Genomic DNA, 18,712 nt, shown 5'->3' on the forward strand with positions numbered 1-18,712 from the left:
TGACTTTCCTAAGGTCACACAGCTAAGCAATTATTAAGTGTCTGAGGTCACATTTGAACTCAGGTACTCCTGACTCTAGGGCTGGTGCTCTATCCATTGCACTACTTAACTTCCCCCTGTATTCAGATTTCAGTGGCAAGACTGATGGAAAGGCCCAATGGTCCACAGGGTTGGTGAGAAGGGGAACCATTGGTGAAATCTATGTGGGAAGGGTTCTTGCTGAGGCTGTTGGGAGAACATGATATTCTGGGTCCCTGATACTCAGGAATGTTTGCATATGACCATGAAGAATCTGCTTACTTGCAATACCTATTTCACAAGTTTCTTTTTTTTTTTAAGTGTCTGAGGCCGATCTTGCTATCTCTTATACTTTATGTTTCTTCCTTTAGGGATATTGTTTCTCTCTCATCACATTTAATTTGGATCAATCTTTACCATGGAAACAATGTAAAGACTGAAAAATTGTCTTCTGTAGGGGGTGGGGGGTGGGAAGTAAGATTAGGGGAAAAAATTGTAAAACTCAAAATAAAAACTTTATAATTAAAAAAAAGTGTCTAAAGTCATATTTGAACTCAGGTCCTTCTGACTCCAGGGCCCATGCTCTATCTATCCACTGTGCCACCTAGCTACTATTTCAAAAGTTTCTTAGGTTAATTGTTTTGTTTTGTTTTATTTTATAGGCACCATGGACAGTAGACACTAAATGTGAATGTTTGCAGGCTGAGTTGTCTGTTAAAATGAAATACAAATGAAGCTAATATTACAAGCAGTCATTAAGCAGAACATGACTTTGTCCTAGGAATAGTGCTAGACTTGATCCTTTAAGAGATTCAAGTATATGATCAAGGTCAAAATGCTTTATGTTCTTTGAAGTTAACTCTTTGTACATGCTTAGAACATACTTCCCTCCTATCTGTTTCCATCAAGGGTCAGCTCAAATTCTGTCTTCTAAATAATGTCCCTCAAAGCTACAAGAGCTAATGTTGTTTGTGGTTCATCTTTCATTCTTAAAAATGCCCAGTGACATTAGAAGGATGAAATCTTGACTTGCATGTGAATTGGATGTAAGGTAGAGAGCTTCACAAAGTCATCAGTCTCACTCTCTTCTTCAAGTCATTTGAGTTGAATGGAAAGACAAAGGGAAGATGACAAGAGGCCATGGCTCAGCCAAGTACTCAAGTCTTCCTTTTCCAAAATGCCTCGAAGGCAGGGACTTAGCACTTTTCTCTTTGCATCTTCAGTGCCTAGGATAGTAACTGGCAAAAACTGGCATTTATAAATGCCTGCTGATTAATGATAATGATAATATCAGAGGTTAATCCTCAAGTTTCCCATTTGTGAAATGGGAGTAATATTTGTATAGGTTAATTACAAGAATGGGATTTTATTAGCCTTAAGTTGGTACAGAAAAGTGAGACAATTATTTATTAGAAAATAGTTTGAGGAAACTGATTGCCATCACTGAATGTCAGAGCTGGAAGGGACTTTAATTATCTTATGCAACACACTCATTCAGTACAAGATAATATCCCAGATTCTAGAAAGAGGAAATGTGATTTCCCAAGTAGCAAAAACCCAACTTTTAAAGTGAGCTGTGCTCTTGGTTCTTGAAACAAACTAATCCAGCATGTTCATTGAAATATAAATGGTGCCATACTTAGTGAAACTCTGTGCCAACTAACCTAAATATTCTGACATCAAGGGGAATGAAGCAACCCATGTGGAAGGCCAGATCTCTGGTCGGGTATTATCGAGTACATGGCCTGGGTCCGGTCACATGCATATAACTAATGAAGAATTCAACAAAGGTGCCATTCAACTTTTGAGTCTCTAAAAGGTTCAACCACATCAAAGACTCCATCAGGTCCATCCTGGCAGGACTTGAGTACAAATGGAATCAGCTAACTAAGTTCTATTTAAATCATAGGTTAGAGTGAGAATATGCTTTAAGTTATCTAGTCTAAGTTCTGATATTACAGAGCAGGAAACTGAGGCTCATAAAAGTCATACATGTAGCACATCTTATGTAATGTCATATAAGTAGCATGTAAAAGGCAGGATTTTAATCTCCAGATGAAAATCTGGCATGCTTTAACAATATTATAGATTTACATTTGAAATGAGGAAACTGAAGCCCAGAGTGACTTGCCCATTAAGTCAAGATTTGAAGCTAGATTTTCCCAGCTCCGAGGCCAGATCTTGATCCATTTTGCCACAATGCCTCTTCATAATAGATGTTTAATTAATATTTGCTAGCTGATTTCTAGTCTCCTACTTCCTTCTACTCTGGAAATGTTTTGAAACTAGGATTCAAGTTGAAAATATACTACATATCTCTGCTCTTTGGTAACATCCTCTCTTCCTCATAGACCACCTAGCATCCTTCAGAGCATATTCAAAGACATCCTGTCTGAGACCTTTCCTAATCTTCCCAAATATTTCCTTCCCGAAACTACTTTTCAATATCTCTTGTATCCCAACAGAATACAATTGTATTGTGAGCAGGTCATTGTCTTGACTCTTGTCTCAGTATACTCTAGGTGTTTAATAAGTGCTTACTGAAAGAATGAATAAAAACCCATTTATTAAGTATTAACTGTGACACAGTGCTAACTGTTGCCATAGCTGAGGCAGTGAGGTGAGACAGAGGATAGAGCATTGGACCTAGGATCAGGAAGACCTCCATTCAAATCTAGCCTCAGACTCTTGCTAGCTGTGTGACTCTAGATAAGTCACTTAACCTCTGTTTACCTCAGTTTCCTTGCCTGCAAAAGGGGGATAATAATGGCATCTCTCCCTCACATCTGTTATGAGGATCAAGTGATTGGGTATTTTCAAGGTGCTTAGCTCAGATGCCATATAAATACTTATTTTCATCCTTTTCCCTGCTCTGCAGTTAAGAATCCAAATATGAAATCCCAAGGCAGTACCTGCCTTCAGGGAGTATATATTCTAACATGGAGAAAACAATGCATTTGAGGAGTGGGGACTTTGGACCAAGTCCAGATCCAGCTAACAAACAGGAAAGCTTCCTAAGTGAAAATACTCATGTTTCGCAAAATATATGAATTTCTTGACTTCTTGGTAAGATTTTAGAGAAAAATACAAATATAATAATGTTTTATGTATGTAATGGGTTGAAGATTGCAAAGCATTCCATATATATTACCTCTCTATTCATATCACTTGCCCTACTAAAAAAATGACAATATTATTTCCATTTTACAGATGAGATTAATACTGAGGCTCAGCGAGATTAAGTAACTTGCCCATTATTTCAAAGCAAGGATCCTTGTGTCAGGATTTCACAGAATTGCTGTCTCAAATTCAACCCATATCATACCCAAACACATGGGGAGCTCACCACCTCTTAAGGCAGCTAATTCCAACTCAGTTGGTTCTAATTATTAGGAAACCAAATCTAAGTTGGAAATTTAGAGGTCAACTAGTCCCAGTCTTCCATTTTACAGATAAGGAAATTGAGCTGCAGAGGACAAATGACTTGTCCAAGTCAAATGGTCTTAAAATTGGTTAACACAATTGTATGCATTTTACCAGATTGTTCACTGCCATGGGAAGTGGGGAGGGAAGGGAGGATGGTAGAAGGATGTGGGATTCATAAACTTGCAAATGGCTGAATACTGAAAACTACCTTTGCATGTAACTGAAATAAAATAAAGTGGAAAAAAAAAATCCCAAACCTCTGGTAATCTCGTATAAACCATTACTTCAGTCAATTATTTTTTCCATTCCCTAACATTTGATCCTCCTCATGTCTGTGGTGATGAAGGATCACATACTCTTTGTACTTAGACTCTAGAGTGAAATTTGAACCCAAGCTTGCAGACTCTTAAATTCCACATACTTTTCACCAAACCACACCATCACCAATGTTCTGTGGCTCAGTCATAGGCTTCTCCTTGTTACAACAAGTCAATCTGACTGTCATGGGCTCCTGACCCCACCTAGTCCATCAGTTCAGTCAGAGGGTTAGTACTGTTTGTGGGCATTGTGCCAATTGATATCAACTTATCAGGGGAAGGAGCACACACAGAACTGAACATGGAATCCTTAATATCTACCAACACTCCTAGATTTCTAATCACTTTCTAATACTTCCCTGGCCCACAGAGTTCCCTTTCTTAGTCTGAGGATTCCCTCAGGAGTGGGCACAGCAAGATGGAGACTGGCAAAGCTAGGCTTGGGTTCAGACTCACCTGCCCACTGTTAGCCAAGTCATCCACAGAGAGGGTAGGGTCCAACCGCAGGGACAGCCCAAAGTCACAGAGGCAGCAGGTCAGGTCATTCTTCACCAGGATGTTGGAGCTCTTCAGGTCTCTGTGCACGATGGCTGTTTTTGGCCTCCCACAGGGCGTATGGTCACTATGGAGATGGGCAATGCCCCTAGACAGGGAGCTACCCAGTTTCCACAGGTCCTCCCAGCTGATGACATGCCTGGTGAGATATTCCTGCAGGTTGCCCCTGGAGTGGAAGGCAGTGATGAGCCAATACTGCTTGCCCAAGTCCATCTTCCGCTCCTCCGCCGTCAAGAACTGAAGGATGTTCTCATGCTTGAGGTTGATATCTGAGAAGATCTCCTTCTCTGTCTTCCAGGAGGCATATTCCTCATAGGGAAAGATCTTGACTGCCACCGTCTCAAACTGCTCGGACGTGTTCTGTTTCAGCTTAGCCTTGTAGACCTCAGCAAAGCGGCCCTTCCCCACCAGGGTGTCCAGCTCGATGGGCAGCAGCTCTGTGTTGTGGTTGAGGTTGTTGGCGCAGGTGGAGCTGATGTCCGAGCGGTCATCATCCATCATCATGGCACACCGCTCACTGCATTCTACCAGCTTTCTCGGCTTGCTGGTCTCCCAGGCTGTGCTCAGCTTTCTCCTCCGGTGGACTCGGTAGCAATAGAAGATGACAATCACAGCAATAGCAATGCCCAGGGGAGGAAGGAGGCTGATGAGGGTCACTTTGGAGATGATATCCCGTAGCTCCATGTGGTCAAAATCTTCTGCTCAAGGAAAAAAAGACAAAGGAAAGATTGTAGAAGGATGGGCATTTCATTTCAAATGAAGTAACTATAATATTTTCTTTACTCAATTCAAAGTTAAATCTCACCTGTGAAGGAATAAAGTTTCTTGGATTATAAATATATTATTTATCAAAAAAAAAACTTGTTCCCATTGTTCAAGACACATCCAGATCTACCTAGTTTATGAACAAATTCTTCCAGGAAGTCTTTTCTGACCCCCCCCCCTTATCAATGCCCTCCTTTACTTTGTATTCATACACACACACACACACACACACACACACACACACACACACACACACACACACAAGTGCTTTTATTCTTTATGCCCTTCTTGTCTTTCTCATTATTATATTAGTTCCTTATAAATAGGGACTGTATTTGCATTGCCAACAATTAACATCATATCTGGCTCAGAGTAGGCACTTACTAAATGATTATTGATGGGTTGGTATCTTATAGTACATTGCATCAAAGCAAGTTTTACTGTAAAGACTAGATCTGGAGAATGCTGGGATCTGGGTTGCTGACTCTGACTCTTCTAGTGAGTGTATATCTTTACAGATATGTTTTAAAATACATGCATATGTAAATAAACATATTTACATGTGTTCACATCACATAAATGTTGACTAAATCCTAACATAATCAAAAGAACTAATTTCAAAAGTGCTGATTCAAATGAGGATGAGTTAGGTTAACTATATGGCATAGTGGATAGAGTATCGGGCCTGGAGTCAGGAGGACCTGAGTTCAAATCCAGCCTCAGATACTTAATAATTACCTGTGTGACTTTGGTTACTTAACCCCACTGACTTGCAAAAAACTTAAAAAAAAAATGAGAATGAGTTGCTAATGGCTTCCAATGAAGAAGGAAATGGCTGAGTGACAGGGTGAAGAGGGTGACACCTCATGCTTTAAGGGTTTAATGCATTGTCTAGTATACTCAATCTTTACAACTGATCTGATCCTTTCTTAATCAACTTGCTCTCTTGAAATGGACTTGAATGAGAAGACTATAGACAAAGAAACAAATGAAAGTGTGTGTTCCATGTTCTGTGTTGATTTGTGTTTGTCCTGACCTGGGTTTTGTTATTGTTCTTTGTTTGTTTGATTTTTTTATTAAGAAATCCCTCGGTGCCTCAGATTCCATTCATTCATTCTCTTTTTATTATAATATTTATTTACAAGTCAGCAGCAGACTATTAGATCAAGAGGGGACCCTTTGTTGGCACACAGCTATGTATTATTATCGCTTCCACATCACAACTTTCTCCATCACAGTTTCAATATATTGCTGATTGGCATAAGAAATTAAATGGAAATTTTTTTCATAGTTTTGCAGAAGCCACAAATGACATGTGAACGTCAATAGATGACCCCCCCAAAGTTTAGAAATTTGGAATACATAAAATAGATTTATATAATGTCCATATATTTTATCATGTAATTCCATCATAATTCAGACTTCTTCTCTGGTATAAAGAGAAAGCCAAAACATTTTATGCAGATTTTCCAGATCGTGGTGGGGACCATTTCTCTAACCCCCACAATGTGGCAAGGATAATTGTCCAATTTTTTCGTCACTGAACACTCTTGCTGTGATCTATATAATGCACAAGGTATTGGGAGTAAGATTTTCAAAGTTATCTCAGAAAATATCTTTGACCTCCAAGAGCTAGAAAAGTCAGTTCTCAAAGATCATCTGACTCCATTTTTCAGATGATGAAAGTGAGATGGGCACTTTCCCCAAGGCCACATTTGTAAGAGGAAGACTTTTAGCTCAGATTCTCTAACTGCAGATCACCAAAGCTGTTTCAGCATTTCAATGCCCTTAGACACAGATGGCAAGTCCCTTATTCAACAGTAAGTGAACTGCATTTTCGTTCCTAAAAAGTCATGACCCCCTGGCTGGCCCCAGTGATGGGCACCTTGGAAATTATTCTCTGTGGTCTTTGAACAATAAACAAGCAACCTGTCACCTACCTGAGCAGGAGCCCCACTCCTTTGCTACCACTTACTATGATTTTCTCTGACCCGTATTTTTTCATTTATATATGGGGTTTGCATTGTTGCCTGCCTCTGGGGGGGTATGGAGAAGACTAATTTGAAAACCGAAATGGGCTAGATTAGAGTCTGCTATCTCCAATGGATCACAGCTAAAATGATTATAGGGTCACAGAGTATAAGCTAGAAGGGTCTCAGAGACCATATAAGTCAACTCCTTTCTTTTACAGTTGAAGAACTAAGGCCTAGAAAGGCCAAGTCCTTTGTGCCCAAGGCCACATAAGTAATAAGTAGCAAAGCCAGGAGTGATATCCAAGACCTCTTTTTCTAGATCCATAGGTCTTTGCCCCTCATCGCAGGATATTCTGTGATATTCTGAATCTCCATTAGACTATTTCTAAAAAATGAAACAAGGCAAACATGTTTCTGCTTTGTAATAATTTTTAAATGGCTAAGTAATTACAAATAAAATAACTTTAACGTGGTTTTAAAAATTAATAGATAAAATAAAATGAAACAAGGATAATGAATCCCATGTGATCTTGGGCAAATCTTTTAAATTCTTTGGTTCCCAATTACTCACTGCTAAAATGAGGAAGTATCTCTTCCAGCTCAAGATCAACAGTCTTATGAGCCCCATATCCTAAGTGGTAGAATATGGTAGAAGGCAGGGACTTGGAATAGGAGGTGCCGAGTTCAAGTCCCAACCAACTCTGCCATTACTACTACTACTACTACTACTACTACCACCCATATAAGCCAAGCCAGTTCATCATACTCTAGTTTCCTGCTGTGTAAGAGAGCTGCCCAAGATGGGCTTCCAGGTGCATTATAGCTCGAATATTCATCCAAAACAATCAGAGTTGAGCATCCACCCTACAGAGAGACCGCCCCATCCTCACTGTTCTCCTCTCGTCTAAAGGAAAAGAAAACCCAAACAAGTTGACCTGAAACCTTCAAAAGCATTTACAGAAGGAGGCAGCTCAGAAATCCCCTCTTTGAGGTCAACAAACCAGAGTTCCACTTTCCCCTCCAATTTCCTGTGCTTTCTTTTTTTTTTTCATTTTTTCACAACGACATGCAAAATCAGGGGGGAAATTACTGAGTAACATCATCTGTCATTCTTGAAATTTCAAAAGGCTCTGTCCAAAAAAGTCATGCTAACAAAAGCAAAGCAGGCAAAAGGAAGCTTCCTGGGGATGGACAGCTTTATCTAAACATGAGGCCCCTCCGCCCTGTCAGACAATATTAACCCCTGGGCTGCTGCAGGCCCCACAATCAAAACAAGCAATCCTCTGCACCCCAGCAGGGAAGCAGCCAATGTTCCTGGGAGGCAAAAGTCATCACTTCCATCCTCATCCCCACTGGGGGTTGCCCCTTTGGAACCTTCTATTTTATTTCCTAAAAAGTCAGGACCCTATGGTTGGCCCCAATGATGAACATCTTGGATATTAGTCTTTATGGTCTTTAGGCACTAAACAAATAACCTATTACCTGAGGCTCACTCAACCCCAAGCAGGAGCACCCACATTTGGCTAGAAGGACAGCCCAGTGAACCCAACTCTAATGAGAGATTCATTAGAAACAGAGTGCCCAGGAAGGAGCTCTCCTCAGAAAAAAGTTCCACTTGGAATATAAGATTCCAATTTCTGTTCCAGTTACTGAAGTCCTTGTCTTATAGCCCTTACTCAAGTCCAGTGATGGTGAGGGACTGCATCTTACTTATCTCTGTCATATTATAAAAGAGTTTAATGAGATCCATAGATTTAGATCTTTGAAGTCATTGAATCCAACCTCTTTGGTTTACCAATGAGAAAACTGAAGTTGGTCAAGGTTTAAGAGATCTGCCCCTGTTTAAATAATCTGAGATAAGATTTGAATTCAGATTTTCCTGATATCAGTGCAACTAGGTGGTGTAATGGATAGAGCATTGGGCTTGAAATCAGGAAGACTCATCTTGTTAAGTTCAAATCTGGCCTCAGACATTTAGTGGCTGCAGGGCCGCGTCAAGTCACTTCATTTTTCTTGTCTAAGTCTCCTCATCTGTAAAATGAACTGGAAATAGAAATGGCAGACCATTCCAATCTCTGCCAAGATAACCCCAAATGGGGTCAACTAAGAGTCAGATATGATTAAAAAACTGAACAATTTCCTGCTGTCAAACTCAATACTTCACTCATTGTGCCATCCAGTTACAAAGAATAATTTTTAAAAATTGATTTTATTTATTCGTTTTTATCTCTCAAAGGTCAATTATGAGTCACAAAGAGAAGAGGGCTAAAAACATATACAAAAAGAAATAGGTGGGGCAGCTAGGTGGCACAGTGGATACAGCAACAGCCCTGGAGTCAGGAGGACCTGAGTTCAAATGCGGCCTCAGACACTTAATAATTCCCTAGCTGTGTGGCTTTGGGCAAGCCACTTACCCCCATTGCCTTGCAAAAACTAAAAAAAAAAACAACACAAAAAAACCCTAAAAAAAAAAGAATTAGGTAAGAGATAGAATTTGGGCCTGGAATTTCATGGCACCATGAGTTCTTCTACAAATTAGGATCTCAGTTTCTTAACTGAGTCATCATGACACTCACAAAGAGGTCATGGGATTTGATAGAAGGTTAATGCAACTGCCATTATGATCATTAAGTGTTTGAGGAGGGAGGTGACCCCAGATATCCCTGGTTCAGTGGCAAGCTCTTTAGCAACTTCTCATCCCCAAGAATCGCATCAAAAAATAACCCAAAAGGCATGATGAGAAAAGGAGGGGATGATGCAATCTTTTCTCATCAGTTCTCTACATCTTATGATGGAATAGGTCAAGTGCCAAAGGTGCAGCCTGGTTAATAAAGCCTGAAACAGCAAGTCATGTTTGCGTATTGAGTACATGTTATTGTCAGATCCCAGAAGCCCCCCACCAGAAAACCAGGGAGTTAGGAACTATCTGGAGATAGTTTTGGTTTTTCCTTTTCTATTTCCAGCACCTACAACAATGCTTCCAATGCCCATAGCAGGGCTCCAGTCAATATTTCTTGAATAGATGAAGAAACAGATGATGGAATGTAATGGCAATATGGTGACTATTGATCATCCTTTCTAATGGTCAACTCTGCCCAATCTCTAGGGAGTTAGGTGGCCTCTACTTAGCCACAATGACTAGCCCAAGTGGAACCGTGTGTGAGAATTATTGTCCTGAAATAATTATTGTCCTAGTCTTCAGAAGCACATAAGAATAGACCTAATTGGGTGGCACAAGGACAGAGGGCTAGTTTTGCCTCAGATACACATTAGCAGCATGACTTTTAGACTGTGTCTGAGTGGTTTAGCTAGTTTTCTCATTTACAAAACAGGAATAAGAGTATTTACTTCCCAAGGTTGCCAGGTTCCTCATCTGTAAAATAGAAGTAATAGTATCTACCTCCCATGGTAGATCAAATGGGATATTTTAAACCACTGCACAACTCAAAGTGTTATTGGGGAAGGGAATAAGCAATTATATCATGACTACAATGATGGTGGTGGTGGTGGTGAAGATACTGATGATTGAGGATAAGGGGTCACTGAGGTTGGGATCAGGTGTGTGTGCAATGGAAACCACTTTTCCATTTACCTTCTTAAAGGACTGCCTTCATTATTTGCATTACTTCTTCACAAGCAGTGTCTAGTTCTTAATCATTATTTTTTGGGGGGGGTTTTGCAAGGCAATGGAGTTAAGTGACTTGCCCAAGATCACACAGTTAGGTAATTATTAAGTGTCTGAGGCCGGATTTGAACTCAGGTCCTCCTGACTCCAGGACAGGTGCTCTATCCACTGTGCCACTTAGCTGCCCTTCTTAATGATTGTTTAATAAATGTTTTATCATTCATTTATTCATTCAGTTGTACTCTCAGCATGTACACTGAAGACAGAAGGAACTGGATTTGAAGTCACAGACCCTGGGGAAGATTCTGCTTTGTTATATTGATAGCATGCATATACTTCTATACTTCACAGCCCTCTACATGCATCCACACATCCCACATTCTAAGGAAATATGTACATTCTAAGGTTTATAACACCCCATATGTGTATGTATAGGGTTGTACAAAACTTTAAGGCACTATATAAATACTAGTTAGGGTTATTTTTACTACTTACTAGTTGTGTGACATTGGATAAGTCTCAGCTCTAGCCTCATTTCATCATCTCTCAAATAATGGGATTGGATTAGATTTCTCTTCTATCTCTAATTGATGGTACCAACTAAAAAAGCAATCAATCATCCAAAAGAATAGTCAAAGGGATAGATTTAGAGATAGAAGGAAGCTCAGAGATCATTAAATCCAATTCTGTTATTTTACAGATGGGCAAATAAGGCTCAGGTTCAGGTTAGATATAAGATGGATATTCAAACCCAGGATTTCCTGTCTCCACATCCAGTGGCCTCAATTCAGTGCCCTTTTCCTCTAGGAATAATCTTTAATTATAAGAGAGCTCTACCAAGGATTAGAATGGTAACAACTAAGGACCTGAATAGAGAAACCTAAGACCCTAACCCTAATTAAACAATCTGTCATCACAGATCCACACTTTGGAAATCTCCCAGTTAGCTTTTCCCAAGGGAGTGACAAGATTTACTTTTAAAAAGGGATCGGCGAACAAGATAATAATAAAGATAATAAACTTGTTGATAAAGATTGCACTAAGACTTTAATATTACAACAACAGACCAAACTCCAACTAACTTTAAATATCAAAGGGAAACTCCCTGGTGGTTGACTCTTGTTTGGGGGGTGGGAAGCCATGCTTACTCTTGGGTGAAGGAATTTTGGTTCCTAACCTCAGAATTCACTTGCTCACTCTCCACTCCCCTCCCTGCTTACCATGGAAGATTACAAAATAGATTTTTCTAAAGGTAACTTGAAACTCAGTCTCTTCAATGCGTGACTTGAAATGTCAGCAAATGCCAATTATGAATAAGGCAGTTTAAAACAAAAATGAGTTCACTGCTTGGGGCCCCTTCGTTGAATGAGGGGCTCAATCAGAGGCCCAGGATTCTCTAACCCATTTTTCAATGACCTGTGCAAAGGGGAGCAAAGATACAGTAACAGAGAGTTGCTTGTTTGAAAAGATAAAGGCAAGGCCCCCACGAACAGGCATCTCACAAGGAAAAAAGGCATCATTGTGTTGTTGTGTAACACAAGGATTATGTGGAGTCCTGTGAAGCTGATAAAGAAACTTCCTCTGAGCATGCAAAATGGCAAAACTGCCCAGGCTAAGACCCACAGTTGGAGATTGAGTAAAATCAGGCTAAAAGTGAGGAAAAGAACTTTCCAGCAAACTCATATCAATTTATTATGATCATTATTTACTGAACTCATGATCTTTTCCCCAAATTGGCCCCTCTTCCTAACTTCCCTAACACTGTCTAAGGTACAGCTACCTTCCTTCCCTGTCATCCTGTCGCCAAAGTGAGATGCCATTCTCCACTCACCTTCCATTTTCAGTTTATTGCCACGTTTGCCACACCTGCCTTCTCTCTTCTGACACCACCCAGGTGTGTAGATGGCCACACCTTATTCATTGGTGGTCCTAAAGCACAGATCAGACCGTGCCAATCACCCCAAAGGTTGCTTATCCATTACCTCTAGGAGCAAATACAAAATCCTGTTTGGCTTTTTTTCTCCCTCCTTTCCTGTCTACTTCCCTCCATGTATACTACAATCCAGCGATGGAACCGTGTAACTGAATCTTTCTTCCAATGGACAATGAAGCAGTTCAGTAACTTCCTTTTATGGAAGAAGTTAACTTATTAATTTACTTTTCTTGTTCCTCAATCTCTTCTTTTTGTTTTTTTTTTGGAAAATGACTAGATGTCCGAAAGTCACTGGACTTTCTGCTTGCCATTCTATCTCCTGACATTGGGCTTTTCCCTGGCTGTCCCCCATGTCTGGGGGGCCTTCCTTCCTTATCTCCATCTCCCGACGTCTCTAATTTCCTTCAATTCCCAGCTAAAATATGACTCCTACAAGAAGTTTTTTTCTAATTCCTCTTAAGCTAGAACAATTTTCTCAGCTACTTTTTCTAATTTATCTTGTGCCATTTTGTTCTCTCCCCAACAGATTTTTGAGCTCCTTGATGGCTGAGGTTATTTTTGCCTTTCTTTTATAATTGTAACTTAGTATAATGATTGTCATCCAGTAGGAACTTAATGTTTAGTGGCTTGGAGCGTAGTTTAAGTCAGGAATACCAAATGAAAATGAAAATGGGGCCATTAAGTCTACATATAAAGCTCTCTATGGACCACATATTGACTTGGTTTTAAGATGTAATATTAGCTGTGTTTTGTTGTATTCATTTATTTTTGTTAAATATTTCCCAGATCTGGTTTGGGCTGAGCTCCTCTGACCTGAGGGAAGAAGGCACTAGTCCCAGACTCAGGAAGATATGTTTTCTACCATTGACACAGGCCGGGGGGGTGGGGGGTGGTGGTGATCATGGGTAGTTTTGGGGGAAAAAACTGGAGATTCTAAGATATGGGGGGGGGAGGAGGTTTTGTGGTCAAGAAGAGAGCAGATCCACTCTGAAGGGGACAGTAACAAATTAATATCACTCAGCATTTTGAGGGTGAATTCTGTGAAATGAAGTATGTGTATTAATAAGTAGTAGAATGCACCCATGATAATGGACCAGAATAGACCTAGAAATCAATAATAGATCCAGCCAGATGTTGATGGAACCATGGAACTGAATCTTTCCTCCAATGGACAATGAAGCAGTTCAGTAACTTCCTTTTATGGAAGAAGCTAACTTATTAATTGACTTTTCTTGTGCCTCAATCTCTTCTTTTTTTGGAAAATGACTAGGTGTCCGATATCCTTTCTAGCCCTAAAACTAGGATCCGTGGTGATCGATATGATCCTGGGAGCTGAAAGGTCTACTTTTGTGTCATCTGGATCAACTCCCTTACTGGACAAACAAGGATTTAGAGAGGATTAGAGAAGTGAAATGACTTTTCCCAGGGGTCAATGGTCATTAAGATCTGGGATTTGAACCCAGATCCCATGTTCCTATAACAGCACTCATATCACCACCCTGCTTTCCTTAGAGGGAAAACAACTTTAGCGACCATTTGTTGATAGCTGGACCTGCTTCTTAGTTTAACAAGTAAGAAAACAGAATCTCAGAGAAAGGAAATGATCCACTTAAGGCCACACTATCAGTAAGTAGCAAAACCAAGATGTGAGTTTGGACAAACCAAGGCTGCACTCACTCCCTTAAAATGGTGTCTTAGAGCAAGTGAAAAATAATATTTTGTTCTTGGTACAGGCAATACCATGAGTTACAGAGTACCATGGCTAGAACTTCAGAAATCAAGGTCTCTGTTGAGTTCTTTCCCAGGAATATAGAAATTCTATTCTAAGGGCCCTTAATGACTGAAAATGGATCAGAAATTTATAGGTGCATCGGAGATGGAAAGCTATCCGAAGTCCATGGAAATCTAAACATAGGATGGATGCTTAATAGGAATATAGTTTCAATACGTTCTCAGTAGATTAAAGGAAGCTTCCAAAATCTTGTCCTAGACAATAGGATGGATGTAAGCATTAGTGTTCATTGGAAATGATCTAGCCAGCAATACATCTTTGAAACACATCCATTTCTCATCTTTAATTCAACTGATGAAATGGTTGTTCCAAATAAGATGGTCCTGGCTCTCTCTTTTATATGTTTCAAGTTTCTTGTAGAATATCTTTTTTTTTTTTTTTAAGGTTAACAAGGACATTTATTGATATTTCTTTTTGTGTGTGTGTGTGTTTGTGGAGAGGGGGGTGGGATGTCTAGCTAGAAAGGCATATCCCCCCCTCTTGGAGAATATCTTTTTTTTTTAGGATTTTGCAAGGCAATGGGTTAAGTGACTTGCCCAAGGCCACACAGCTAGGTAATTATGAAGTGTCTTAGGCCGGATTTGAACTCAGGTCCTCCTGACTCCAGGGCCAGTGCTCTATCCACTGCGCCACCTAGCTGCCCCATCTTGGAGAATATCTTGAGAGAGCTGTTAACAAAGTTATTCTGGCCTTGTAGCCACTGTTATGGTATGGATGCTTCTGATGGGGACTCCATCCTGAAGCAAAGCAATTCTCTCTCTCTCTCTCTCTCTCTCTCTCTCTCTCTCTCTCTCTCTCTCCACACACACACACACACACACACACACACACACACACACACACACATCAAGTAAATTTTCTTACTGAATATAATGACTTCTTCCTCTGAGTTCAAAGTCCCCTGTCAAACCTTTCAGCATATTTGGCAGCTTAGGTGGTGGGGGGAGGTGGTATTTTGCAAATGAAGAAGCAACTCAGAATTAAGGTCTTTGGTATCCTGTCAGAGTGAAGTGAATTATTTGCAAAAACACTGGAAAGAAAGACAGCAGGGCCTTCATGGCGGATGACTTGTAAAGTGCCCTCTCTTGAGCCAGTATGAATTTCCTAATGTCTGTGATTGAATTCTCTGTCCATCATCCCAGTAAATAACTTAAGATTAAATTCATAGGTCACAAAAAGCATTAGAATTGTAGAACAGTGAGATGATCACCCAGAGGATCCATAGAATTTAAAAACAGCTTTGAAATCTGAGCTCTATGGCCTAATGAAAGATGTTGGTATGATGTTTACCAGAGTACTAACCAAAAAAATGTATTAACAAAAATGATGGTCCTAAAGAGCTCATATTACTGAGCTAGTCCTGGGTCATTACCTAGACAGAGTGATAAGGAGTGGTTTGAGAAGCAAAAGAATGGTAGTAGGACCTGTCTGAAGATATCCCATTTTTCTTTCCTTGAGGGGAAAGCCACCTCCTGGATGATCATGTCTGATTTTTAAATCCTTTGGTGAACACAAGAAAGAACAGTTTTTGCCTAAAAAAGACTACATAGGACAAAAATAAAGAAAACCTAGCTCCAGACAAACAAGGCAAGGACAGTCTGATTCACAGACCAAGCTAACCTAAAGGATGATACTGTTTCTCTTCAATGGGAAGCCTTCCTGGTTACTGCTAAAGATGCTCTATAATGACCTTTTTTTGTTTAACAAATTTGCTTATAGAGAAAAGGAACAAAAGTTTGCAAAGCAAAGAAGGAACAGAAAGACAGAACAAAAATAGCAAGCTACTTCCAATATGACTTTTCCGTACCATTCAAAAGTGGGCAATTAGGTGGTACAATGGATAGAGTAGAGTCAGGAACTAGAGTTCAGGAACACTCATCTTCTGTGTTCAAATCTGGATTCAACTACCTACTTTAACTCAGTGACCCTGGACAAGTCACTTAACATTATTTGCCTCAGGTTCCTCAACTATAAAATGAGTTAGAGAAAGACATTTGCCAAGAAAATTCCAAAACAGGATCATGAAGTGTTGGACCATACTGAAAAGCGACTTGAATAACAACACTACACATATGTTAGCAGGGTCACCAAGTAAAACAAATCTAGAGGAAATTAATGCCATAGGTAAGTTTTGCTTTAGATATTTAGGGGAGGAAAATGGGATTCAAAAGATAATTTTTTCTTCTTACCTTTGGCTAGATCATCAGAAGATATGTGCTTTCTCTCTATTCCTAAAGATTATGGGTAGGCTCACAGAGGGTTCCTAGTTTTTTTTAAAGGAAAAAGTCTATCTCCCCTTTCCTTTTTGCTGTTCCCTGTCCCCTCTGCCTCATCTTCATATAACTCAGGGCAGGGAGCTTGAAGATGCCCTTTTGTCTCTTCACCTAGTCAAGAGATATGATCTTATATGCTCTACCCTGGAGGGAATGCTCTAGTCCATTCTGGGGGAAGATGGAAATATCTGTCTGTCTGTCTGTCTGTCTGTCTGTCTGTCTCTCTCTCTCTCCCACCTGTCTCTCCTATCTTCCCACAGGTTCTTGGACAGGCAAATTGTGGCCTCTTCATCTGTCAATAATTTTCTATTCTCATGTGTATTCCTTGCCTAACTATAGTGTGTGTTTGTGTGTATAATCAAACATAAAAAAGATATATGTTGTTAGAGGTTGTCAAGAGTTTGGGTAATAGAAAAAAAGTGACAAAGCTAACTTGCTCATCCTGTCGAAAAATGTGACTAGAAAATTGAAAGAGTTGAGTTCCATGAACTCAAATAGCTAGAGTACATTTCAGAATATTCTTTTAATAATGGGAAAAGTCTCACCTCCCCTTTTGGGGGGTTTAAGTAGTTTTAGTACATGATAAACACTGAATAAGTAACTATGATATGGTAGGCTATGCCAAGCTTTGGGATACAAAGACAGGTAAAAGACAGTCCCTGATCTCCAGAAGCTCAAGTCTAGGCGGGGTGGGGTGGGGGGGAAGAGACAACAGGAAAAATTTGAACAATTTTTCCTAATGAAGATTCAGTCTGTAGCTTATTTTGTGTAAGATATTTATATTTATTTGTCTGTTTTTGTGTTTTCCTCCAGCAGAGTATGAACTTCTTGAGGACAGGGACTGTCTCCTTTCTTTGTACTTCCACTATCAGATACACTGCTTGGTCCATAGGAGATGCTTAAGAAACAGTTGTAGAATGAATGAAGGAGAGGAGTTTCACACAATTCCTTCTAGTACATGGAATACACCTTGCTCAGGAAGCAAACATTAAGAAATGTTTACTGAGAGTAGTACAGTGGAAAGAGTATCGATTCAGCAGTCAGAAACCCCGGGTTCAAATTCTAGAGATGCTTCTTACTCTCTGAGTCCTTTATGACGGTCCCTTACATTTTCTGAGTCTCAGTTTTCTCATCTGTAAAGGAGGGTAGACTGAGATGGCTTTTGAGATTCCTTCTAGCTTGAAAACTAGTCTTATGACTCCAGTATTCTAGGTATGAAAGGAATCAATTGGTAGCCCTGGCCCAGCAGAACAGTTCAAAGTGGTTTGAACTGAATGAGGGAAGAAGATATTTTTTAAATAAAATGAGATTGATTGTTTGATGACAATGCAACCATCAGCATAAGATCTGTTGGATAAACTGTGAAAAAAGGAGGAGAAAAGTAAGCAACTACGCTATGTGTGTGTGTCTGTGTGTGTGCATGTGTGTGTGTGTGTGCGTGTGTACATGTGGGTGACGTCAGATCATTTAAAAGTCAAGATTATTTCTGGTAAAACCAAAATGCAAAATGATTGGCAGTGGGCAGGTTTAATTTAAATTCAGAGGGGGGAAAGTGTTATTTTTTTCCAATGCAAAAAGCCCCCCAGTCCACTTGCTGTGGCAGGTAACATATTTAGCTTGGTCTGAAATGAAGGGGGGTAGACTTGCTCAGTTATGTTGTGGTTAGCTGACATACTATGTATTTTTCCATTGTTCAAACATTTTAAATGACCATAGTGTAAGCTGAGTATTCTCCTTAAACTAGCTTTGCCCGACTCATATTTAGATAGCAATAACCAGTGGATAGGAAGGGGTTGTCAGAGGGAAGCAAAGAACCCCTAGAATAATATCCTAATGTTTCCCAAGACTCTGATCTTTGGGAGTGGAGGCTCTGTGATTAACCTATAGCAAAGATCACCTTATAATGAAGACTCTTTTGTTCCTCCATGACTATGACCCTTTGGATGGGGTCCAAGTTGGCCCAACCCATCCTGATACATTCCTTAGCATGGAGATAATGGGCTATAAAAGTTCTTCAGGAGGCACTGTACAAAAT

General features: G+C 39.9%; 1 protein-coding gene across 1 annotated transcript in view; it reads right to left on the reverse strand.

The window, feature by feature from the left end:
• TGFBR2 (transforming growth factor beta receptor 2) overlaps nt 1-18,712 on the reverse strand; it is an 86,806-nt gene that overhangs the window by 20,082 nt on the left and 48,012 nt on the right. Inside the window, exon 4 of the mRNA XM_074195632.1 lies at nt 4,218-5,014. Within this exon, the coding sequence (XP_074051733.1) occupies nt 4,218-5,014 (797 nt within the window). The remainder of the gene's footprint in view (nt 1-4,217; nt 5,015-18,712) is intronic.

The sequence above is a fragment of the Macrotis lagotis genome, chromosome 7, assembly GCF_037893015.1.
Source record: "Macrotis lagotis isolate mMagLag1 chromosome 7, bilby.v1.9.chrom.fasta, whole genome shotgun sequence".
Lineage (NCBI taxonomy): Eukaryota > Metazoa > Chordata > Mammalia > Peramelemorphia > Peramelidae > Macrotis > Macrotis lagotis.